This window comes from Metopolophium dirhodum, chromosome 1 (assembly GCF_019925205.1).
Source record: "Metopolophium dirhodum isolate CAU chromosome 1, ASM1992520v1, whole genome shotgun sequence".
NCBI lineage: Eukaryota > Metazoa > Arthropoda > Insecta > Hemiptera > Aphididae > Metopolophium > Metopolophium dirhodum.
The window spans coordinates 11,915,688-11,942,652 of NC_083560.1; the positions used below are offsets into that span (position 1 = coordinate 11,915,688).

At 28.9% G+C, this 26,965-nt stretch overlaps 3 protein-coding genes across 3 annotated transcripts; 1 reads left to right on the plus strand and 2 right to left on the minus strand.

Moving 5' to 3' along the window:
* Positions 1-216: 216 nt before the first annotated feature.
* LOC132953094 (peptidylglycine alpha-hydroxylating monooxygenase-like) lies at positions 217-14,417 on the minus strand. The gene is made up of 10 exons (XM_061025680.1): positions 14,223-14,417; positions 4,518-4,575; positions 3,587-3,674; positions 3,430-3,514; positions 3,236-3,362; positions 2,979-3,027; positions 2,257-2,405; positions 1,827-1,966; positions 451-500; positions 217-373 (listed from the first exon to the last, which is right to left on the minus strand). The coding sequence occupies exons 1-10, from the start codon at positions 14,415-14,417 to the stop codon at positions 217-219; spliced, it is 1,098 nt and encodes a 365-aa protein (XP_060881663.1).
* LOC132933471 (uncharacterized) lies at positions 7,241-9,175 on the minus strand (the record flags this gene model as incomplete). Its single annotated transcript, XM_060999743.1, has 5 exons — positions 9,138-9,175; positions 7,988-8,515; positions 7,763-7,857; positions 7,458-7,660; positions 7,241-7,373 (listed from the first exon to the last, which is right to left on the minus strand). Coding segments are annotated over exons 2-5 (939 nt in total), but the record flags the coding sequence as incomplete, so codon positions are not given.
* Positions 14,418-18,001: 3,584 nt separating the features above from the next.
* Positions 18,002-19,649, plus strand: LOC132934212 (uncharacterized). Its single transcript, XM_061000488.1, has 3 exons — positions 18,002-18,254; positions 18,497-18,675; positions 19,443-19,649. The coding sequence occupies exons 1-3, from the start codon at positions 18,002-18,004 to the stop codon at positions 19,647-19,649; spliced, it is 639 nt and encodes a 212-aa protein (XP_060856471.1).
* The last annotated feature ends 7,316 nt before the right edge of the window (positions 19,650-26,965 follow it).

Consider the following 26,965-nt stretch of genomic DNA (forward strand, 5'->3'; position numbering starts at 1 on the left):
ATAATAGGTATCCTACTCAATTGTAAAATAGTATAATAATTAAAATAAATAACAATAAGCAACTTTAAAATAAAAAGGAATATTGGTATAATGAAGGACGTGTATACCTAACCTATAGGTAGATACTCATAAATTGAATACCGAGATTTTGAAACAAAAAAACAGAGAATCGATAATTACACTTGACCATTTTGTTTATTTGCGTTTATATTAATATTACACTTCTTCGTCCGGTATGTTTGTTAGATTTGGATCCCTGTACCAATAATAATGCGGAGATCCCTCCGACACGCAGATGTGTTGTTCCAAAGGTTCAGTCCCCTCTACCCAGTACATCAGGTAAAAATTGCACATTTCATCGTCGCTTGTCGTGCTATGAACAAATTAAATAATTATTGGAATATTAACCACAGTAACTGGATTATACTTGATGAGCCGCGTCGATCTTACCCAATTCTAGTGTAGGTGTTTCGCCTGCTTTCCATTGTACACCTGGCAGCCTATAGACAATTATGTATAAGTATACCAAACGTATAAGTTATATATAAAGGTGATCCATTTATCACGAAACACTCATTATTTCAAAAATTATTAATGTCTTTATTAAAAAATTATAATAATAATAATAATTTTTAACCTTATATTTTTTTAAGTTTTTAATTTTTTGAATGACAACAGAGTTTTAATTTCATGTTCCAAAGCAGAATATTTTTCTAAGTATTTTGATACATAAAAATCGAATTTAGGACGAGTAGTGTATGAGTTATAAGTAGCAATTTAAAATTTTGACGGGAGTAGTGGACAAACATTTTGCAGGGTAATCCCGTACCACTCCTCTCCGCCCGTCATTAAATATATTTGTAAGTTATAACTCATAAACTACTAGCTCTAAATTCAATTTTTATGAATCAAAATACTTAGAAAAATATTCTGCTTTTGAATATGAAATTAAAACTCTATGTTGTCTTTCAAAAAAGAAAAAAAAAATTAAAAAATTATAATGATAAAAAATACAATTTTTTTAATAAAAAAGTTTTTTTTTAACAAATTGAAACTAAGTAAAAATTATTTTTTCTCAAAAACGTTATTATCGGAAATAGGCGTTGCGTGGCGGTTATACATAATATTATAGTAAAATATCCAAGCCTGGGCATAAACGAGTTAAAAAGTTAAAGTTAAGTTAATTTTAACTTTTTAAAATTAAATTTTCATGAATTTAATTTTGAACTTAACTTATTTTAATTGATATAAACTTAATAAACAATGAGTTACTTTTAATCAAATTCAAGTTAAGTTAATTTATAATTAATTAAATAGTACATATTATAAATATAAAAATTATTATTGATGTTGCATATTATTTACATAACCATTTACTAGAATAGGAAATTATAAATATAGGTAAATTAATTTCTTGTTCCATTAACCAGTAAATACATATTATAGCAATAGCCATTTAGGTATATATTTTATATAAAGATTAGATATATACATACCATACCATACTGCGGCATACGAGCATATTGTTTTAATAATAATTAATAAATACTAATAACTAATAAGTAATATGATATTATCTTATTAGGTACAAATCACAAATGTACAATTCTCAAGAACATATAATAAAATATTTTAGCCATAAATAATTTATTTATTTATTTATTTATACTTAACTGAGTTTATAAAAATTAGGGTAACAGTTAACTTTAAACTTTTTAAAATGTTTTCCATAAACTTAACTTAACTCGATCGGTTAAAAATTATCATTAACTTTCCCAGGCTTGAAAATATCCATCACAGGTAGTTGACTTTCAAAAACTACTCACCAGTATATCACCAGACTCGACGGTAATATTGTTCTCAATTGGGTAAAACATTTGTGGAGTCATGGGATCTCGTTTTCCTAGCAGATCCCATTTTTGTACTCCGTTACTATTTTTCACTCTGTAACCAGCTACAATTTTACCTATATAAATAAAAAATAAATTGACATTTGTTGTGATATAGGTACATAGTATATAGTACACTGTATAACTAAATTACCCATACTACGGAGTACCCTATGCATATTTTTTAACTTTGTTTGGTAGACATATGAAACTAGACAATTGGATCATTGATCTTCCACAAACAGAACTTTAATATATGTATTGACTATTGAGTAAAGTAGGTAACTGAGTTGTATAGTGTACTATGTATATGTATTTTTAACATGAAAATAAAATGTGTACCAAGCACATATTGTGTAATACATACCAAGTTCATGGGTGTGGACCCTGTACGCAAACGGATGTATGACTTTACCAATCTCTTTGAGAGGACACGATGTTTCCATGTGTTCGATCGAATTTGGGGGGATTATTCCGTTTGTAGTTAGTAAGTATACTCCGGCTTGTTTATCTAATCTGTAGAAAAATAATCATTATATTCCTCATAACCATAAGTTATTGAAATAGTAGTTGAAAAATATTAAAAATACATACGTAGGAATTTTTTTTTTTAGCATGACAAGTTCAAATTTTTTTAAAGTTACGAACATTTGAAAATTATTTTATTGGTGAAATTGTATAAAATGTTCAATTTTTATATAGCTAAGGTTTGAAAATGTAATTAGGTTCTGCATAAGTAGTTCATACGGAACCAATCTATACAAGCACAATTTTTTTTCGTAAACATTTTAAGTCAAAATGTAGTTAAAATTAGATATTTAAACAAACAATAACAATGCAATTTATTATGTTGTAATTCAAAACTATATTTCATGAGAATTTAAAACTTTACGTATATTAATATATTTTGATACACATGTAATGTCACAATGGTATGTCACAATGATTAATTTTATAGTATTGCCTATTATGTACCTTTTTGCACCGTTCTACGGTAAGTTAATAATAATAATAATATTATATTGCTTAGATGTATAGGTATTATAAAAAATTTAAATAGACGTAAAAGAAAATATTATATTATCTTACTGTTGTTCTGTGTAGTGCAAATATATCCCAGAGTTGTCGGTTTCGTCATCTATAAATTAAATAAATTGTGGGTACATTAAAATTCGGTGTTATAGTAATGTGTCATTATGATGACGTATAAATGTATAATTCGAGCTAAATGTTTGTGATTTCAAACATTTAGAACAAATTGTGCTCACTCGACTATGGTCGAGTAATTAAAAAAAATTCGAGAGATTATAATATGTAATTCTGTTCTGCACATATTTAATACTAACTTTCAAACATCCTATGGTAGTGAATCTGTAAAACTAAAAAATTGATCTGTGAATCACCTCCGACTTTAAAGCCAACACCATTTGGAAGTTTCAAGGTTGGTGCATCACGAGCCCAAGCGTACATTATCTGAGGACATTATATTGTGTTATTATTATGTATCGAAAAATATTCAGTTGCAATATTAAATGCGAACATTAAATCCTGATTTGCATGGGTTTGAATGCATGTATCCTCCCTTATGTTTACTTGATGATGGCATTTCCATTCCTCCACAATTCCTTAAAAATTAAGAAAAAGAAAATAATATTTGATAATTATAATTTATAACAAGCTTGGAGGGTGTTATTTACCAAACACGATCATCGCTTCCGGGCTCTGAACACCCATAAAGTAACATATGGTGTGATGTATTACCTTGAGCTTTTGGCTCAAAACCGACTAAAAAAGGAAAAATTCATTGTACGTAAAAAAAAGTATATGAAACAAAAATAACTTTCAAACTTTTAAGCTACTGAAAAATAATTTCTGTTATAGATTTCAATTAATTATTAATATTATTAACAACTCCTATGTCCTATAACATATATCGATGAGTTAATTCAAAAATGTTGTAAGTACATTTTTTGACGAAAATGAGTCGAGTGCATAATAGTATAAGAATAGTAATAATTGTATGTTTGCACAAATATGTGGTAAGTGATATCGTACATATCTAAGTCAATAGATCGCGGACTATTATGTGACTAATAAATATTGTTATTTCTAAAATGTGTTAATTCCTATAATTGTGCACTAAGTTTTGCAATAATGTGTTCAGTGAGGAGCACTTACAACATTTTTACCGTCTATGAATTTTTTCCCGCCATATTGGGTGTGTGTTAAATCAATGTGTTAAGTGCAGTTTTAATTTATTTATCTTTAAAATGTCTTATACTCATAAATAGTTCTTATATACTATTGACAGGGTAAATAAGCAGTGCATCACAACTATTCAATTTGGTTTAGTTATTGCACAGTCTCTTCAGTGATACATACAAAATTAAAATCATTGAATTGGCTCTACTGTAGAATTCATTATTTTTTACATACGACATTTTTGAATTAAGCCATCGATATATATAATATGGTAGTTTACAGATATACAGAAAATTACCTACCATTGTTAGTAAAATAAATTAACTAAAATATACGAGTACTTTAATCAACGAGAACAATTAAAAACAAATAAAAAATATTAAATACAACTTACTATTATTTTATTGTTAAAATTGTTACACTTACCAATAAAGTAAGACTTGCTTGGATCTATCCTAATAGGAGTGCACAAATACAAGTCCATCTACAAACATATTATGAATCATTTTTAATTCGTCATATTAAGTAAATCTACAATAATAAATTATAAAAAGGTGAACAAGTTGGTAGTGGGTATACCGCTCTGCTGTACAGTAGTTGTTGAGCATGATTTTTTAATATAACTTATTGATTATCAACCAAGGTGTACAAATTACTATAATATATTAATGGTTATAAATCAAGAGGATGCTGCACAATTATACACTAATTGTTGTCTCCGTCCTTCAAGTGCGTAACATAGCAAGTTTTACACTTAGCAGATCACATTTAGCTCCATTAGTTTAAAAATTAGGGTGAATTATGACCTCTTATAAAATTTAAAGGTATGGTTATTATCTAGGACATCTCGTATGTTTTTTTATATTTTAATTTTAAAGCGAGTTATGAGTATTTTAAGATGAATAAACAATTCACAATTTTAAAAAACTCATAACTCGATTTAAAACTTAAATATAATAGAAAACCCTATTTCGTTGCCTAGATAATAATCTTACCTTTACATTTTATAAAAGGTCAATTCACTCTTAATCAAAATTAACTTTAAGTTTTCCTAAATTTAACAAAAAAAAAAAATACAAGGAATTCAAATTAAATTTTTACCAGTTTTAATTTGGACCCGTAATTTAACAAATTGCCATAAGATTTTCTTATTTTGTCATAATTCAAAATCTATTAACCAGTAGGTAATTGATATCTACATCAAATGATTATTTTATCGTTTTTTTTACGTGATAACATTTAAAATATTCAATTTTTATAGTTTTTTATTATATTAAAAATTATTTTAAGAAAAATGTATTTGTTCTATAAAAAAGCTTGAAAATTTAGCACAAAGTTCCTTATAAGTTGTTAAAATAGCGGTTGATAAATATTAAAGATCCATAAGCGCAATTTTTTTTTATAAGTATTTAAAGTTCAAATTTTGACAACATTTTTCAATTTATGAAATTTTTTTATAAATTAATTTTACCTACTGTTGTACTAAAGCCTAATAGTAAAATAAATTACTTTATTCACAATGATATCATCAAATATAGGTATTTAATATAATATAAGTTATGATATATTACTTTAGTATCCTGTTCGATGGGAAAGTGAATATTGTTTGTGCATTGGGGAGGTCGAAATTTAAAATACCCAATAGTTTTCAAAATCCCCAGAAAAAAACAACATTAAAATTAAGAAAAAACGAGATTTTTACGCAAAATCAGTTTTTCACAAAATCGATTTTGGTTTTTGGTGTAACTCTACAACAAATGGAAGTAAATACATGAAATGTTCACCAGTCGTTTATATTTGCATTTTTTATACCTACACAATAAAATTTTCAAAATATTTTGATTTGTTTAGGAACATTTTCTGTTTTCAATTTTATTAGTCTTTTTCTCTATAAATGTCAATAAAACTATATTTGTTTGGTAAAAAAGCTTGAAAATTTAATACAAGGCTCCTACTATATTTTTACAATGGCATTTGAAAAACATTAAAAATCCTTAGTCACAGTTATTATTTATAAGCATGTTAAGTTCAAATCTTGACAAAAATTACAAAATTATTTTGAGTTGAGAATTCATAAAAATTCTACTTTTAAATCTAAGATTTTAAAATGTAATACAAGATTCCTCACAAGTTTGTCTACCTTAATCAAAAAAAAAAAAATGTCTACGAGCAAATCAAATGGTAGACATACTTATGAAGAATCTTGTATTAAGTTTTCTTATATTAGATTTAAAAATAATAATTTTTATGAATTTCTAACTCTAAATAATTTGTACATTTTCGTGATTTTTACGTATTTTGTCAACATTTGAACTGTGACTGTATTTTTAATATTTGTCAACTGCCATTGTAACAATATATTATATTAAGAGGACGCTACACATAAAGTGAAACGTATAGAACGGCCGAGAGAACGCGCTGTTAAGTGTTTTCGCGATCCGCAAGTACGCGACGTTTTAACCACGCCCACTACTCTAAGGCGGCGGCCGGCAGACGATTTTACTTATTCGAAAGCGATGTTTATTATTGTCTGACCCTTCGTCTGTGACTGATTGCGTGAAATTCATATACGTTTTAATGCCGCTGTAATGTTTTATAATATCCGCGCGTAGGTACCTATGCAATTTGTATTTATTGCATTATTAGATACTATTACTTAATACAAAAAGGTATATAATATAGTAATTAATACTTATTTAATTTATAACAACAACCTAAACTAATATTACCCAAATAAATAAATGTTGGGTTTCTTGTAAGCAAAAATAATATGTATTGCGAATTTCCGTATATTTTACGTTATAATTTTGTATGACGTGTTCCTGTTACCACATATACTTTTTATATGACCATTTTTGTGTAAGCATGTATCATACACATCTATTATTTATAAAATCCTTTCTACCTGGTATTTATCTTATTTAATGTCGCTAAATAATGATGCCGCTTAAATCCTTTTATACCCACGATTTACGAATTGCAAAGAAAGGATTCACGCGAGCATCCAAAAATATATTTTATTATAATGTGTAGTAGTTGTAGAGGGTTATTATTCGAAATTTATGTTTCATAATATAATAAAATAATATAATTTAACATTGTTAGGTATTTAGGTAACTTATAGGTTTAATTAATTATTTAATTTTTAACAAATAACGTTTTGTTTTATTTTTTTCTTCCTGTGCTTTTAATATATGGAATGGTTCTCGTATGTCTGCTATTTGTAACCGCCTTCCGTACAATGGGTCAACTATTTCTGGCAAAATACATTCCAAATAAAACCTAAAAAACACACATCAATATAATAGGGATCAATCGATAGAAAATTAACACTTTAAAGTTTAAATTATCTTATATAATTCTTACTTTTTAAGTTTATTAACCATTTTAGTTTCCCAAAATTGACAATCATAAATAATTTTTTCTATATGTGTCCAGTTGTTTGTATGAACTACAAAAAAACAAATATTCCTCCCGGTTATCCGTAACTGACCAATTATTTGATAAAAGTACGGATGCTCTTTTTTTAATTTAATGGTTCCGTCTTTATTTATAATACAGTATTGCAACTGCAGGTGTAACAAATATGTAAAAAATATGTTATAATTTATAACTAATAAAAATAAAAATGTATTTAAAATATAATTATTTTCATAACATGTATTACTTACAAGTTTACTTTCAATTGCTTCTTTTGCATTATTTGTGTCTCTCGCCGTATACGGACATTTAATTTCAACAATCGCGTTGTCATCAATTAATCCGTCTAAAAATGTTCAAAATTTTATTTAAAATAATAGTTAAATTATTAAAGGAATACCTATGTCTACTTGGCCAAAGAATTCTCTGGGTATTTAAATTTTAATAAAAATGTAATATAAAATAATGTATTTTACCTGGACTTGCAGCTAGATATGGATATTCATTGTCCGTAAAAAGTCCACATAATTTTACGGTCATTCCTGTCAAGTCCTGAAACCGTGTTCTCGCCAAAGATTCATTTTCAACGCCGTGTGTCATTTCTTTACTTGTTATCGATGACTTGTATAACATGTTATGAACTTTGACCTTGCAGCTTGTGTTTATTCTCATTCTGCATACATCGCCAAATTTTGAAGCTGTAAGTCTCTTCTTTCGCTCACTAAACCATTTTTGACTGTGGTTTTGTTCTCTCGTCAAATATTCTAGTTGGTCTTTGTCTACTTTATATAATTTTTCGAGAAATATATCTTTTTTTTTTATTAGTTCTTCATCATCTATTACATCAAGCAATGGCTCGGCTAACCCATAATTATTGTCAGCAGCACTCGACGAAAATTTCGTTTTTGGTCGCTTTATACCTGACGAGAATAATCTTTTCCTTCTGTTAAAAGTATTATCTCTTATTCGTTGTATATTACTCATATATTTTTTGGCAAATTTCCCTGTAGTAAATAAATATTCATTGTTATATTAATAAACTATATAAAAAAAACAGTGTTTATATATTATTGGTGTACATTTCAAGTACCTAAAATTATTCGTTTTTGAATTACAACAAAATAGGAAAATCGCTAGAAGAGAAATCGGGTGAATATCCAATGATGTAAAAATTTAAACTTCAAACTCTCATAAAAAATCTATGAATGATCTCAACTTTTTTTTTAATTTCCACAGACAAAAACTTACAATGAACCTTTATTACATTTTCGAGTTTTTCGACCAATCAAATAGGTATTTTTTTATCGCCATAAATTAAAAAAAAACTAATGAAAATTGAAAATGTCATATGCCTATAAATAGTTCAACATGATTTAAAATATTTTAAAAATTGTAGGGTTTATAGAAAATTCTAATTCAACATAGAGTGAAAAATAAAAAGTTTACAATTACTTGGACGTAAAACATGAAGTATTTTGTAGAAAGCAACCACCTATTAATGATACTTTCATAAATAATAATAAAAAAACACAGGTCATATAGACCATTGTATCAATACATTTTCATTGCTCCGATCAGAATCTAATAAATAATAATATAATTTTATTTAATAATTATTAATCTTACCTGGACTTTTAGTTGTAATTTTTTTTTGTATCGTACGTAAATAGTTTTTAGAATTGAAAGCTACAACTGCAGCTTCTATTCGTGTTTGATAATTATGACTTTGTGTAAAGTTAATTCGCTTCCCACCGATATACTTGTTAATCAAACTGTTTAATTGTTCACAAGGGTTATTATCAACGTCTTCAATTAAACTTTCTGCATTGTTTGATAAGCGATACACAATTTTTCTAATTTCTCCCATTAAACCACTCTCTTCAGCACCTGGGACCAAATTAGGCTCACCACTTTTGCTTCCTTGACAAAAGTAGTTTGCACATCCATTATGTTGTCCTAGCCGATGATACGGACTATTAGAAATATCCTGTTTCAGTGCTAATAGAAATAAAAATAAAAAGTTCATTATTCTCATTAAATAATAATTAATAACTAAAAGGGTAATTTTTGTAAATTATAACAATAAAAACCTGCAACTTTTTGATTGAGCGGCAAATCACGTCTCTTTTGATATGAAATAGCTTTAGTTATATCAGACCGAAAACGTAATATTTTTGACTTTATGAAGTTACGAATAACTATCGGGTAACTAATATTTTTTGTTAGTGCTGTTAATTTAGTAGCAAAATTACGCAGAAGGTGATTTCTGCATTCAATTTTTTTAATCGTGAAGTCGTTTCCATAAGGTAACGTCTCATTTAACCGTTTGGTTACACTACTATCACCGTCACCTAAAATGTTTTCATAAATAATAAAACTACATAATTGCAAAACTATTAAACTATCTAAATATTGTAAGTGTTATTGGTTACCAATTAATTTATTGAATTTTAACCCATGCATATTTATACTGTTCATAAACCCTTCTACGATTCCATCAGCTTCCATTGATGTCGATGTCTTACTCCAATTTAAAAAACAGTTGTGTTTTGATGGTTCTTCCTTTTTTGTGCGGGCTCTCTGACACACAGAACAGTATTTGTTTCGTACACCCACAAATAAAACTTTTTTAGTCTTATAACCAATTATTGCAGCCTATACTTAAAAAATTATTTGATTAATACAATATATTTTTTTTAAATAATTATCATGTTATCGTATTGATAACAATAAAAAGTAAGAATAACATAATAAAAAGTTTATTACCGCTCCCGAAAAAGCATTATATTTTGTTCGGTAACTTCGCTTAGACCACTGACCATCTGCAATTACAGTACACATGGGAGTACCATCCGTGTCTAAATTATTACTGTCTATTGCTAATTGCCGCTCTTCATTACCTGCCATTATCATCTCTTCTAAGGCAGAATCTTTTACATCGTCACCAAGCATCGAAAGATGTTTGATATAAGACGTCGATGATATATTTGGTAACTCGATTGCAGCAGAGAGTTCGCTTAATTGAGCATGGCCAATTCCTACATGATTTAGAATGGTACAATGTTATGGACAATGTTATATTATAATATTTAAGTTAAATATTTAAATAATGTATTATATATGTTACCAATAGCTAAACTGCCATTTACAATAGCTTTATTTATTCCTAAAGAATTTGACTGTACTGTTCTCTCTGAATATATAGTGCATTCAAAATTACACATTTTACATTTAAATGTAAACACTGATGTATACCCTCTGCGACACTCATGCTGGAATACCATATCTAAGAAAGAACAGTCAAATTTGTCATGACGAATACTTTGTATTTGCTCAAACACATAGCTAATATCGACTATTCTACGTCCTTCAAGTAAACTGTAAATAAAATTAACATAGAAATGTGTATAGGTACTTTATTTTATTTTTTCAAAACAACTTCTAATCTTTTCATACTTGGAAACAGTAGTATCGTTAGAAATTGAATAATCAGTTTCTAAATTATGAGCCATGATTTCGTCTGTATCGAATGTTTCACTCAAACTAGTACAAGACAAATTATGTTGTGGAAGTTCAATTAAAAGTTTCGGCCTGGATTGATCAGAATTTGGTGTATCTAATAAAGTTGTTCTCCTAAATTTATTTAAATATAACATAGTTTAATAGATTACACTTTTTGTTAACAAGTTAGAATAACTTAAAAATGTGAAATGTTCCAAGACAAATCAAAACTATTCGTTAAACACTAAAACGTATCACGTAGGTATCCTAAATAATATATATAATAAATAGTTCGTAGTTTTCATATTTATTTATGGCAATTATTTAAAAAATATCTATATAGCTATGGCCTCACTCAAAAAATAAAAAATAAATGTTTTTGTATCAGATATAATATAAGTCTTGGTAAATATTTCATTTTATATTTGAATTAAATAAATTAGTTAATTCACCTCGACGTTGACGGTGAGCTCCAAATAAAAGATGTATCGTTACATGTATCTTCGACGTGAAAAGTTAATTTTGACTCACTAAAACGTAATTATTATTTTCAGGAAACAATTTTATATGTATTTGTAATGTAATAATGTATAGGTACTCAAAATTAGAAGATTCTAGAGTTCCGTCTAAATTGTCCGTGGCAGGATTTTCAGGCATGTCATCTAATCCATTAGCTGGTAGTAGTAATAGACGTTCACTAAAATAATTACATCTAACAATCATTTAAATATAACAAAAATAATAATCTCCTGATCCCAATCCCAATACTATAATTATTTACCTGCAAGTATCTAAACCTGGTACTGAAATAAGTCATAAGACGGATTATTATTAATTAAAATGTTTTACTTACGTTTTTTTGAGTTTAATATTTTTCATACGCTTACTAACTGCTTTCTTTCCAGTAGCTCGTTTTTTTGAACGTAATTTTGTTGGTGACATTATAAATATTAGTCAGTTGCAACCAAACATTTAAATACGTTAACACACAAAATAAATTACACGAAAACGCACATTAAAACACTAACACTTTTTTGTAATTTAATTAAAACAGTTAAAAACAATGACTAAAATTAAATTGACAAGTTTTGATGAATCAATACTGTTGAATAAACAAACACCCAAGACCCTACTAAAAGTAATTTGCTGAATATTGCCCGCACATAGTAGGTAGGTACCTAGGTATATTATAGCAATTAGGAAGTGTGCTTATATTTGTATTGTACGATTACCTATATACCTAATATTATAACAGTATCAGTGTGTATTTTAATTTTAGAATTATCCAGCAATTACGTATTGGAAACACGTAAAATACAATAAATTAAATTAAATTATTACATAATATCTAAAATATTCCTGGAAATTATTACGCGCGCGGGCGCGCTGATCGCCGATATAGACAAATATAATTTTAGTTTATCATGGAGGGGGAAATCGTATTCGATGTCGCAACGACCGTAGGCAGCAGCACATTACAGCCAAAATTATTTAATAAAATTGAAATCTCTACGTGAAAACTGTTTCGCGCGGGAAAGAACCAAGAAGGCTACAGTCATAACTAAGAAACGACATTTTCATCACATAAAAAGGAGACATTTTTCTGTGAAATATCGTTTTTATTTTTTCGATATCGGAACTACAAAAAAAGTTATTCAAGTTTTAAAAACACAAAAATAATGGATTTTGAAATAATGAGAACTTTTTTCGTATAAGTGATATTAAAAAAATAAAAACGATATTTCACAGATAATGTTCTCAACTATATTGTATATTAATTTGGAGTCTTAACTATCGCTACAACTTGAGTGGTTCTATCCCGCGTGAAACGGTTTTTACGGACGAATTTATACATGTGTAGCGTCCTCTTAAATGTTTAATCTTTAAAATGCAATTGACAATTATAGAAAAAAAAACTAAAAAAAATAGAAACTGAAAATGTCCGTAAACAACTCAAAACAAGACAAATTAATTTGAAAATTTTATCGTGTATAGAAAATGTTAATATAAACATTTCGTGAAAATTTGATGTATTTGCGTAATATATTTCATGTATCTCCCACCCCTGAATCCGCGCCTGGCTGCCACAATTATAAATATATTATAGTTTTAAATAATTATGAAACAATTTGCAATATTAAGTAGGTACCTACCTACCTAAAATATTAAGAAATAAATAAAAAAAAACCTAAAACATTTTTTTATGCGAGTTATATAACATGCTTATGATGTTGAGTTAGCTTATGAGTTTGTAACTTAAGAGTTAAAAGGCTATGTTTAAATTTGCTATAGGTATTATAGATTTGTCAAACAACTTCTACATTATATAATAATATAACTATAATGTTACCTCCATAATATTTTCATTGTTTTATATAATAAATTAACTTTTAAAAATGTTCACTTGCAAGTTGGTGACTACCTACAGACTTTTAGATATAATAAACATTTTTTTTTCCATAGAAATGAAATATTTCATGGAAATTTCATAAAATTTTAAAATACTTATTGTTTTATTATTTTTGTCTACTGACATGTGGTTGGAGAAAGAGGTGAAAGATAGGACGCACTTAATATATTACCGTTATTTAGTATAATTACTAATTTATTGCTTAGAAATTGGGGCCCATAATTTTGTCTTACATTAAGGCAGTCAAAAAGTAATTTGCGTCATTTACCACTGCTGCGGCCCTAGTTTAGTAAAACAGCAGTTTAGGAGTATAGTAAATTAGGCAGTACCTACCCAGAATTATGACCGTATTGTTTTTGTGCAGTGGGTCATAAATAAATATTGTGTATAGAGGTTGGTATGTCTCGTAGTTCGTAAACTTATTATGTATTATAATTTATATTTTTTACAGGACACACTTGAATTGGTGAAATTTTGTAATATTTACTTTACTTATAGTATTGTGCGTGTTTCACAGTTCAAATCGAAATTGTATACCTAACTCATTATTACTGTGGCCTGTGATACTCTAATATTGTAATATCGTTTATTTTATCTTTCATCGATCCACAAAATATGTAGATAGGTACATAATGCTCACTCAGGCGCGGAAACAAAAATTTTTTTTCGGACGTGGGAGAGTGGTTAGGTTATACATTTTCCCACGTTTACTCCTATAAAATCATAATTAATAATTTTCGGGGGGGAGGGGGTTTAACCCCCCCCCCGCCCGTTTGTTCTTGCCCGCACCACCTACTCACCTTTTTGGGCCGGACGTTGGGCATTAGCAGTGAGTACTTGTCCACGCGGTACGACTCGGCGGACGACCGTATCATAGTGGTGAAGACGACAACGACCAGCAGCGAGACCAAAGAACCCGAGTACGGTACCGACGACGGCAACGGCATGACGCTGCTGCGGCGGTGGCGTTGACGTACAACGGACAGCAACGGCATGACGGAAAATGTCGCCGCGAACACCGGATGTACGCGTACGAGTGCGGAAGACGGCGACGAAACGCTCGAGTCCTATAATACTGACCGGCCGCTCACCTGCGAGACGGTGACCGCGTGAACAATGCGCGGGCGGCAATCACCGACTATAAAATACTTACGCTGTAAACGGCGGTGTGCGTCAGGACGTGCCTATAATAAAATTATTCGACGCGTATAATAATGATATAGTGACGGTTTATAGTACGGTGCTGTTGAGACGGAGGTCGCAACGAAATACTAAACGGCACCGTGACAATAATACCTAGGTACCTACCTACGTCACTGTAGTCTGTACACGCGCGCACAAACTGTTGTGATGTAAAATAATATTTTTTCGTTATATTTAGGCGCTATGTGCACTATAATAGTCTCGGAGCCAATGTACTCATACGCGCCTGAACCGCGACAACCGGTGGTGTGCACAACGGACGAGGACTATAAACTCTTTACTTTTTGGGAACCCCTGGCGCGCCCCGCTCGTATAGTTGTGTTTGTGTGAGTGTAATTATTGTTTCCTCAGTGCACCGGAGCCTGCACCTGTCCCGTGAGTCCAACCGGCGCGCCCGTCGGCGGTCCCCACTACGCCCGCACTGGACTGGTCTGTCACCGCATACCTACGCCGCCGTCGAATTCCTGCGTGAGCCCGTCCGTGTAAAGATTATTATTATTATTATTATATGTTATTAGTTATTACATTTATAACACTATATAAAATTGCAAGGGGTTTTCTACGACTTTTAAACGATAAAATTTGAATAAAAAAATTATACATATCATCGCCCGGAGGCAAAATAAACAACCAATCACGGGCGAAGCTGTGACGGGTCGGCTAGTATTATATAATATGCCAGCTCGGGTAGGAAAACTCGAGGGTAGTACCACTCGATTAGGGAGTCACCGTAACATATACGGTGGGAAATTTAGGGTATAACAAATAGCAGATGCAACTCGTTGTCCTACGAACTTTTTTCGTTAATTTTGTTCCAAATAGTATTGCGGTTCTAATCATAAACCTTCAACTAGGTAGTATAAGATCTACAGGTTCCAATGCACTCGATATTGTTACACCTTATCACAGGTGGCTGGGTTTTCGGGCATCGACTATAGGGGTCGCCACTAAACGGTACCAGTTGTCTTCGCTCCGATAGGCCGAGATGAACGTGCGCGCGCATTTCGACAGCGGTTTCAACAGAGCGCGCGCGTCCTTGGGTCGCCACCGTTACAATAATATTATATCGTTCGCCGTTGCCACTCGTCGCCATCAGAGCAGCTGCCGCCAGGTACCTTGTCCGTAATATTGTCAGTTGTCGTTGCACGTCGGCCACACTCTGTAGACAGTCATTCAGATATCAGATTCGGTTCACGATAAAATAGGTAAGTGTTAAATGTTAATATGTATACGTAAATCTATTAAACAACATCGTTTGTGACATAATACTACAACGATTTCATTATATTTCGATCGTTTCGTGACTTATCATTTATTTTTTCGTGAATTTTTCGTGTATTTATCATCTATTGGTCTCTCGAAATAGTTGTAATCCGTCGGTATCGTGATTTGAAAAATATAAGGATAATAATTTGTAGCGTGCGTACACCCACGTACAGGTTACGATGACAGGACAGGACAGGATAGAATTGTTAATAATTACAAATTAGTAATAGGTACCTAACACACGATCTCTTGAAAGTTTTTTCGGGAGATGGTATTTTTTACCAAGTGTATTACTTGTAATTTTCTCCACCAATAGGCACATTTAAGTGCGTATGTAATTTGCGCCAAAATATAAAAAATATAACATTTATTTTGCTTCACATCTAAAAATTAATTTAGGTAATTTGAAGCACTCCAGAAAACTAAATGAAATATGTAATCTGCGCCACACTTTCAACTTCAATTGTTGGAATTTATCAGCTGATAAAATTTATAGAAATAGTTTATCTTTAAGTTACAACTATAAAACAAAAGCTAATAAGTTAGGTAATGAATAAGAACTTATGAATACATAGTCAATGCTATTATCTATCAAACATTTATTTTATACAATTTATTTGTTTTAGGCATGTAAAACATGAATAACATTAAAAAAACAATATATTGGACAACGAATAATTATAATATTAGGTATTGATTTGTATAGGTATTATTACTCATCGAAATATTTTACTTATTTGATATATATAAATTACGCACTAATATACATTTATTACTTTACTTTATGTATATTTTAATCGTTTTCTAGAAATGTAACCATTAAAATGAACTTGATTGATCAATGGTTATAAGCGTAATAATATATTAATCTGTTAAAAAAAAATTATTTAGTTATTTTAATGTGGCGCAAACAACAACCAATTGTCACAAATTACCAAAATTATTCTAGATGTGCCGCAAGTTACATATGTATATACATTTTTTTGGGGAGTTTTTTTTGGCACAAATTATATGCGACTGTTTTTTCACTGTATTTTATGATGCTGCACAAGTGACGTTAAATTTGTTTACAACTGCAAGGAGTAATTAAAATATTCGGATCAACGAATAATCTAAGTGTTTATAGAATATACGATTTAACTAGGTTATTTTCTAATTCAAAAATATTACTGATCGAAATATTCTTAGTACAATTAGTAAGTTTAAGACATCGCCTGGCGTGGAGGTACTTACACTATAGCTTTATAAAATGCCACCTGAAAATTGGCCGTTGAAGAATCTCTTATATAGGAGAATCTATACATAGATTTACATAGATTTTCTCTACATAGGGAATTCTCTCTACTTCTCTTATCCCTTACGGTAAATCGATAAGTGGTGTCGTTCACACGGTCCGTGGGGGTCCTACATGAATGACCGTGTATTTGCATCTGTATTCGTGGCTTAACACGTATTACATCATTTAGCTGGCCTGTTCTGTGATCAATGCAGTGTTTCCGTTATACTTGTAGTTTTGTCATAGTTCCAAATCAGACTATTAAGATATACTACGCCCGAGGACCTTCCCACTGTATATATTTTACCCTCGCATCGAAATTCTCTGCAGTTGGCCTTTTTGCCATCTGTGATCTATACTAAAATGTTATAATATTGTTAATATTATCTATTTGCTTTCCCAAGGGTCTGTTATATTGACAAGACGATCCTTAATATTATAATTATATGTAAAGTGAAGTAGCCCTGTGTGTAGCAATAATGATTTAAACAATTACAACTTGTAACGCTCCAATTGTTAAAACGAGAAAAACGTAACAATAAAAAAATACAAAATAGACCTACCATGCTATAAAAATGGGCGCGTTTCAATAATACCTTGGGAAATATTATAATGTATTAATGTATTTTGCAGAAAAATTTCAATTTACTGGTTTACGTTGTGTGGACAATAGCAAAATAACCCAGAATACGCTGGCCTAGAACCGGTAGAAAAGATATTTGTGGTGTATTCCGTTCTATTTACACCGCAGTCCACAGTGCTGGCGGACTCGTAGAAAAAGAATAACTGTGTGCGAATTGTGAAGGTAACAAATATAAATTATAATAATTCCACATGGACAACGACAGTGGCACGTCCAATATAAAATCGCCGGTGTTCAACATGGAGTCGGAGTGGTTCGAATTAGATACAAACGCTGCCGAAACACGTTCTTCCTGCGTTGATAACTGTTGCCTGGACGATATATTTAATTCAGCTGGTTCCGATGTGTCCGAAGACGAGTCTCCCGAATTCCATCAGAACGACCAGGGATTTGAAACGACGGAACTTAACTATAAAACTATGACTTGTTTAATAGACGTCAAAGGTAAAAAAAACGCGTGTTTAGAATGTAAGGCCTAATGCTCATTTTGTGTATTGATATTTGATGTCCTCTTCAATGTGACTATATCTATACAATATACATACAGATTTTTTTTTCATATTTGAATTAAATATAACAAAAGATAATAACTATATTCTAAATCATTTTTTATGTTAATAAAATTACTGTTTATCACAATTGTATAGTTAACTTAATACTAATCGTATATCCGTGTCTGTTTTCAGGTATCGTGAAAAGTTGTGTACCTATAGAAGAAAAGGAATTTGACACCGAAAAAATAGAAGATTTGGCTACCGATATTGATACAATTGAAAATCGTTTGCGATCGTTTTTAGGTGATCATTTTTATTACCATGACTTCGATACCAGAGATCAAATCCTATGCACAATTGATTTAATAAAGGTATGTTATTAATTAATATATCTACTTTAATTTTATACTAGCTGATATGGCAATGCTTTGCTATTGCTAGGTTTTTGTGATTGTTCAACTCCTTTTGGGTGTAAACGCTGTGGAAGCAATGTCTTTTTTAGAATCTATTATATTTTAACTTAGAGCCATCCCGACCGGCATTGTCCGCTTCTGATTATGCGAGCACCATAATATTATCAGGTAGGGAACCTAGATAGATAGATAGATAGATAGATAGATAGATAGATAGATAGATAGATAGATAGATCGGGACCCCGCGTAGTGCGTACGCAAGTTTATAATTTAACTCTTAAGTATTAAAAAATTGCAAAAAATGGGTCCACTGAAACCGTGGTTCAAACTTTATATTATATTCAGTACTAAAATAAATACACAGGCCTATCACATTAATAATAATAATAATAAATAATAATTATTAAAACCAATATAGAAACCATTTATAAACAAAAATGTCCATCGTAAATCTCACAGTTTGAGAACCTCCCCGCATTGGACTTCTTATTTACCTTTTTCGCGAAAAAAAATGTGGCCTATCTTTATTCTGAAGATCTAATCTATCTCTGTACCAAATTACATTGCAATCGGATGAACGGTTTAGGAATGCATAGAGGACATAGCTAGGTAGGTAGAAACATTTTTTGTCTTTTATATACCTATATTATACTCGTATACAGATTATCGCAATATTCCAAATATTTGCATCCAGTGCCTGACATGTTTTACATTTATAATTTTAGAAAGATATATCAAAATTGGATGATTATTGGAATGGTCACTACCTGGTGATCGAGGAGTTAAACAGACAAATCAATGAGTTGAACCATTCAAATACTCGTTTGTGTCATATGAACCAAGAAGTTGCAGATCTGTATTCTATTTATGTTGACACTAAATTCAGGCAAGTGTACCTATATAGTATAAGACACCAAAGGTTTTTCTTTTAAAAATGTAAAAGAAATTATAATAAGTAATTATTTTTATTGTTTGTAGAACTAAAAACAAAAAAATGCACTACCTATATTGTAAATGCTAAGAATGCATTCTAATGATTTGTTTTATCCAAATACATATCGATTTAAAAACAAAACAATATATTCGATCTTAACATCTTAATTTCCACTGTCAGTTTTCGCGGAACAAGTCGTCCAGTTATATATTTGACTGTCGGTTTCAATTAATTTAATGACAAAAATCCTCACACAACCAAAATATTCTAAATTGCACATTTTGTCTTATGAGACACGTCAATTTATTGTTGCCACTTTTAATATCAACATTGTTTTTAAATAGTAGCATGAACAATCTTTTTGTATGCATATATTATATCTTACTCTACAGTTTTTATGAACAGTAGACGTTTTATTTACCTAATACTGTTATCCATTTAATAAAGTAATTTATTGTCGGCCTGTTTGATGTTTTTATACTTATGCCATAGATTGCGCATTGTTTTTGGTCCCAAAGATCGTAATTAATTTCGATAAATAATGTGTTTTAATAGAGTGTGTTATTAAAGAATGTAAATAATATTAATAATAAATAATATTAATCAATGTCTTATTAAAGAACATACTAGGAATTCCATTGCATCTAATTTCAATCAAATCATGAATACATTTTTAGTTTTTACTTAAAATTTTTGATATCTAACTTAACTACTTTAATCATTCTATTAGTTTTGTTTTCAAATTGTGGTGTGTATAAAGCTTGAGCACGATACTTTTGTTGCAACTTTGAACCTTGCAATTATTTGTTCTGATTCATTTGTTTTTGTCCTCATTTGTGTTTTAATTTTTAAAATAGTGTGTAATATTATGAGTTTCTTTATATAATATTAATATATTAAATTAAAGGGTGTTTACCCATAATATAAAAAACTATACAGGTATATATAAACGACAGATCTATATTATTTAATTGACTAGAACTATTTTAAATGTAATTACTTTTATAAGCTGTTTATTTTAAATTTCTTACCCAAATTTTCTCAGTCAATATAAATCTATAACTTATTCTACTGACATAACAAATTAGTATTTCTGACAGATCTGGATGCTTTTCAAAAATTCTGTACAAGTATATTTTTGAAATCCAATGGGTAATACTTAGTTGTTAATGTATTTGATAACATTTTATAACTGCTCATATTTTTTGATACGCAGTAAATAAAATTTAAGTAAAATAATATTATACTATTTATACTGTAGTATAACATAATTATTAGTAATTATCTACGCTACTTTCCATCACTACTTGATTAAAAACTAATATTATTATACTTTGTCTTATATTATATTATACAATTGCATTTACATTTGTGTTCGTGGTTACAGATTGCAATGTATGATAACATATCGGAAAAATGAATTGGTATCATATGACAAGGCCGAGGAATTTCTAACGAAGCTTATTAATTGGACGCCACCTAATGGACCAAATTCTGAAAGTGTCACGTCAGATTCTGAAAGTGTCACGTCAGATTCTGAAAGTGTCACGTCAGATTCTGAAAGTGTCACGTCAGATTCTGAAAGTGTCACGTCAGATTCTGAAAGTGTCACGTCAGATTCTGAAAGTGTCACGTCAGATTCTGAAAGCCTCTTTAATTTGTAAGTTTGGTCTTTCATGAATAGAAAAACACGTGTGTGTATCAGTTCACGCAACAGAAATGAATACTTAAATGAATGCCAACTGTGAGTTTTCCACGTCACTAATGTACCTATTCTTGTATCTTGTCCTTTGCAGTGTCAACGCGGACGTGGCAGTGGAGGAAATTATCGTGGAAACTTATCCTATCAACAACAACGCGCATTTCAGGCGTATAAAATGGATCGCAACCACGTTCGGCTTGATCGTCATGATCCTGTTATTGGCTGGCTGGCAGTGCTGTGGCATACGGAACTACTACAAGTGTTTGTTAGAGTTTGGTCTCCGGTGCTTTTTCTGCATAGATCTTTTATTTTTTTGTACATTTTTACTGATGTTTTATTAGGTAGTAATTTTATCGGAGATCGTTTAGAACAAATAACTATTTGCGGTTAATGAAAACATTATAAACACTAATTTAACATCATCATAATACATGCTTGTATAGGCTATTAATCAAACGAGGTCGACTTTTTATTCGATCGTTTCGATTCCTTTTTTATGGTTGGTTTCCGTTTTGTTTTAATGTAGATCTGTTCTACTTTAGTGCGGTTGCTCTTATTTAATATTGATGTTTTTTTAAGTTAAAAATTATTGTTAAAAAATGTTATGATGTTATGATGCCAAATCCGTTCTTTAATCAATCTCTTTTTCAATATATAAGTACCTACACCAGCATGGTGCAGTTTTCAAAATGTTATTTTTTTTTTATACTCCACATGTTGGCAATTTAATTTTAACATTATAATATTATATACTTAGGGTGTGTAGTTATTATTGTATATTATTTAATCATTAAACCGGGTAAATATAAATATATTACAATATGGTATATGTGCTCTCGAGTAAAACCTTTTCTGTAATATTTATATTTAAATTTTAAATATAAATAAATAATAATATCAAAATCGTTTTACATTGTATGAACATTGCTACGATATTGACGTTCCAGTAAAAAGATTTTTTTTACGTAAAATGTCATTAATCTTTATTCAATAAAATTAAGAGATTGTTTTACCCAACCAGGGCCATATTAAGGAGCTGGCTGCCAGTAGGCTAGGGTTGGTTTTGCGCCCCTACGATATATTCGGAAGCAGGAAGCACGTAAAAAAGTATAAATCAACAATTTATTGTTTAAAATAAAATGTTTTTCAGATTTGATAGGATATTAAACAAAGAAATTAAAATTTTCAAATTTCTGTATGAACTGATTATTTATTAAATGTATAAAAATTATCTTTAATTTTTGAAAAATAGTAGAAGTTAGACTATTTACCTATGATTACATATTACAATTTTTTTTTTTTGCAAATAAATGGCTAGTAATTAATTTGTATTTAGTGGTAATATTGCTGTATATTTATCCGTTTCATAAAACGATGTTCTAGAATCTAGATGCGCGATAATACTGGAAAACGATGAACTTACCTATATACAAAATAATTTAATAAATTTTCACGCTTTTCTAATCAGCAATTACAATTTTATTTATATTTCTAGAAAAAAAAACTAAAAAAATTTAAAACTGACAATGTCCGTAAACAGCTCAAAAAGAGTCAAATTATTTTCAAATTGTTATCGTGTATAGAAAATACTAATATAAGCATTCGGTGAAATTTTCAAGTATCTACAGTCATTCGTTTTTTAATTACAACAAAATAAGAAAATCGTTACACGAGAAATCGAGTGAATATCAAATGTTATAAAAATAAGAATTTTAAACGCTCATAAAAATTTAATTTGACTTTCTTGTAGATATTTTTTTTTTGATAAAAGTAGAAGAATTTTTCTGGAATCTCGAATTACATTTTCAAATCTTAGATTTCAAAAGAAAATTTTTTATGAATTTCTAACTCAAAATAATTTGCAATCATTTTTGTCATTTTTACGTATTTTGTCAATATTTTAACTTTAAATGCTTATAAAAAAAAATTGTGTCTATGGATTTTTAATTTTTTTCATCTGACTTTGAACTATTATACTAGGAGCCTTCTATTAAATTTTCAAGATTTTTTAACCAACAAATAAAATTTTATTGATATTTATAGAAAAAAAACTGAAAATATCTGTCAACAGCTCAAAATCAGTCAAAATATTTGGAAAATTTTATCGTGAATAGAAAATGCAAATATAAACAACCAGTGAAAATTCCATGTACCTATATACGTTCATTTGTTTTAAAGTTGCACCAAGAACCAAAATTGATTTTTTTGAAAACAGATTTCGTGTAAAAATTCCCGTTTTTCCTTAATTTTTCTTTTGTTTTTCACGGTGCTTTTGAAAACTACTGGAAGAATTTTACTTTTGACCCCAAAGTACCAACTAGATACACTTTCCTATCAGAAAACATACTGTTGAAGAAGCCAAGCACTTTTACTGTCCTGAAAGGTGATGATAGGCATAAAAAAAAAAAAAAAAATTAAAAAAAAACACACATCATTGTAAAATCAATACATTTATCGTTCCACTCAGAGTCTAAAACTAACTTTGATATACATGAATATTTTCTTAAAAATGTATGCCTTTCTTTCTTGATTTTGAGGAGGCAATATTAACTTTAAGCTATATTGATATTTTAAATTATGCATTTTAAATGCTTTAGCTCTCTTTCATTATAGAAATAGTGTTCACGGAAAAAAAAATTAAATACTAATACATCCAAAATATATAGTTGATATTTAATAGTAATTTTGTATTTAAATAATAAAAATAAAAACTATTTAAGTTTTAAAATATGACTTAGAGGTAAACAGTTTATGAGTAAGTACGTACTCAATATAGTGACATACGACAATATAAAGTTGCCAATTTACAAAATATTTAATAATTTTTAATTAATAACATAAGGACATAAAGTTAAAGACTTAAAATTTTAAAAAGTTATAAGAGTTCCCAGAATAACTGATGCGTTGTATATAGGTACTCTGGTACTTACTAGCTACTTGTACACCTTTACTAACATCTGATCTGACTTCCAAAAATAAATTTATTTAAAATTATATTACACTAACACTTTTAATTAAAAACATTACTAATTAAACTTCGTAAAACGTCACAATAAATATACACTTTCTAGTATCTTAGTAAAAGTATAGTTTGTCGTTTGTGTATATATTATGGAAAACAAAATAAGAAAATTGTTACTTGAGAAATCAAGTGAATATCAAATGTTGTAAAAATATGAATTTCAAACGCTCATAAAAATTGAAATTGACTTTATTGTTCCAATCTTAAATGTTTTTAAAAAAAATTGTGCATAAATATTTTAATATTTTTCCACTGCCATTTAAAGAATATATCAGGAGCGTTGTATTAAATTTTCAAGCTGTTTTACTCAACAAATAACATTTAATTGACTATTATAGAAAAAAAAACTTAAAATATTAAAACTGACAATGTCCGTAAACAGCTTAAAAAAAGTCAAAATTTTTCAAAATTGTATGGTGTATAGAAAATGAAAATATAAACATTCGGTAAAATTGTCATGTATTTACGTCCGTTTGTTGTAGAGTTACACCAAAAACCAAAATCGATTTTGTCAAATTTTTATGTTGAATTTTGAATGTTTACCTCACCAATGCGCCAACAATATTCACTTTCTTATCGAACAAAATACTTAAATTGAAGCATTATTTCAAAAAAAAATTAAAAACACACATCATTCTAAATTCAATACATACATTGCTCCGTTCAGAATCTAAAACAAGGAAAAACGTTTTACGCAAAATAGGTTTTTGACAAAATCGATTTTGGTTTTTGGTGTAAGTCTAAAACAAATTACCGTAAATACGTGACATTTTCAGTTGTTACAATGGCAGTTGAAAAATATTAAAAATACATAGTCGCGATTTTGTTATAATCATTTAAAGTTCGAGTTTTGACAAAATATACTTAAGAACCACGAAAATGTGCAAACTTTTTTAAGTTAGAAATTCTTACAAGATTCCTCATAAGTTTGTCTACCTTTATCAAAAAAAAAAATCATTACCGGAAGTCAATATAAATTTTTACAATATTGGAAAAACTCGATATCTTATGTAGTGATTTTCTTACTCTACACATAAAATTAACATCATACGTTTATTTTATCAATTTCTATGCTTCATAAAATGTTTTAAACATTTTGCCCCGGTATCGGGTAGTTTACTGACATTTAAAATTTTACAATTTTTTTAGTTTTTTTTTTCTATATAAATGTCAATAAAATTGTATTTGTTCGGTCAAAAAGCTTGACAATTTAATACATATAATATAATATATTGTTACAATGACAGTTTAAAAACATTAAAATATGTATTTTGCGTTTTTTTTTATTAGCTTTGAAAGTTTAAATGTTGACATAATTTTCAACTTGAAAATGTACAAATTTTTTTTTTTTTATTGGGTAACATGCGGCAATATAGGCCATTGGGTGAGGGGGAGGGCACTGTAGGTTTTTAAATTGGGTAGGTTGGTACACGTGTGTGTTGTGTTTTGGCAGAATTTCTAATGGGGCACCCGTAAGGTTTCTGGCGTGCCCCGGGTGGGGGGATGGCGGCACTTGTTCTATTATTTATTAATAATACAGTACCTAGGTTGATTATTAAAATCAAGTCAAATTTGTTAAATAGGTATTTATAATAGGTATTTATAATTATAATATTACAAAGATTATAAAGACAATATTGATGTACCATACATGTAATTGTATGAATATGTTAATAATCAGATATTTTTTCCTAAAAACTTAAAAAAACTTAATTGTGTACCTATAAGTACAAAATAATAATAAACGGAATTCGGAAAATTATAATTAAATTTGTAACTATAATTTAAGTCCCACTCAAAGCACTTTTTTTTTATAACTTTTATGAATTATATATTTTATAAATCAGTATTATAAATTATTTTTGAGTTAGATATTATTGATTAATAATTTATAACATTGATAAATAAAAATAATTTTTAAAAAAATGACCGTGTTAATTAATGGTACTACCATCGGGAAATCGGATTTCCTGGAGAATGGGCGAAGTTGCAAAATAATCTTCAAAATAATTTTGTTTTGTTTCTTAATAATATTTAAAACATAATCATAATTCAATTTTTAAAATATTATACTGTTAACAATGTTTTAAAAATATATGATAAAATGTTGTATTTATTTTAAAGATAACTTAAAAATATTTATTAATTAGTAATTACTTAAACATTTATTGATTTAAATGTATGATTTAACCCTTTTTAATGGTACATCATACTATATTATATAGTTAATATTCTAACTATAATATTAGACTTATGACTTATCATTAAAACCCAATAAACTTATTGTATTATTCAACCTGCAAGGACTCTAAACTAAATTATTTATTTTGGTTCATTATATACTAATTTGAGTTCTCAAAATATGTTGAATTTGTTGGGTAAATTGTAAGTTATATTTACTGAGAAAAATAAATTAATTTTCAGTTTAAAGTTCATTGTGGTTGTAAAATAGGATTTTGGATTTTTACGGAATAAGTGTAAAAATAATACAAGTACAAAGTCCTGTAATTTACATAATATTAAAAATAGTATTTTGAATATGAATAATAAATAATAATAAACAATATTAGAATTTAAAAAAATATTAAAT

Coding starts and splice junctions, on each gene's coding strand:
- LOC132953094 (XM_061025680.1), bottom strand. CDS start 14,417: ATGCCGTTGCTGTCCGTTGTACGTCAACGCCACCGCCGCAGCAGCGTC. Junction 4,576..14,222: donor CCAACGTCCGGCCCAAAAAG/GTGAGTAGGTGG, acceptor ATATGTTTGTAG/ATGGACTTGTATTTGTGCAC. Junction 501..1,826: donor TCGAGTCTGGTGATATACTG/GTGAGTAGTTTT, acceptor AATTGTCTATAG/GCTGCCAGGTGTACAATGGA.
- LOC132934212 (XM_061000488.1), top strand. CDS start 18,002: ATGGACAACGACAGTGGCACGTCCAATATAAAATCGCCGGTGTTCAAC. Junction 18,255..18,496: donor TTGTTTAATAGACGTCAAAG/GTAAAAAAAACG, acceptor GTCTGTTTTCAG/GTATCGTGAAAAGTTGTGTA. Junction 18,676..19,442: donor GCACAATTGATTTAATAAAG/GTATGTTATTAA, acceptor TTATAATTTTAG/AAAGATATATCAAAATTGGA.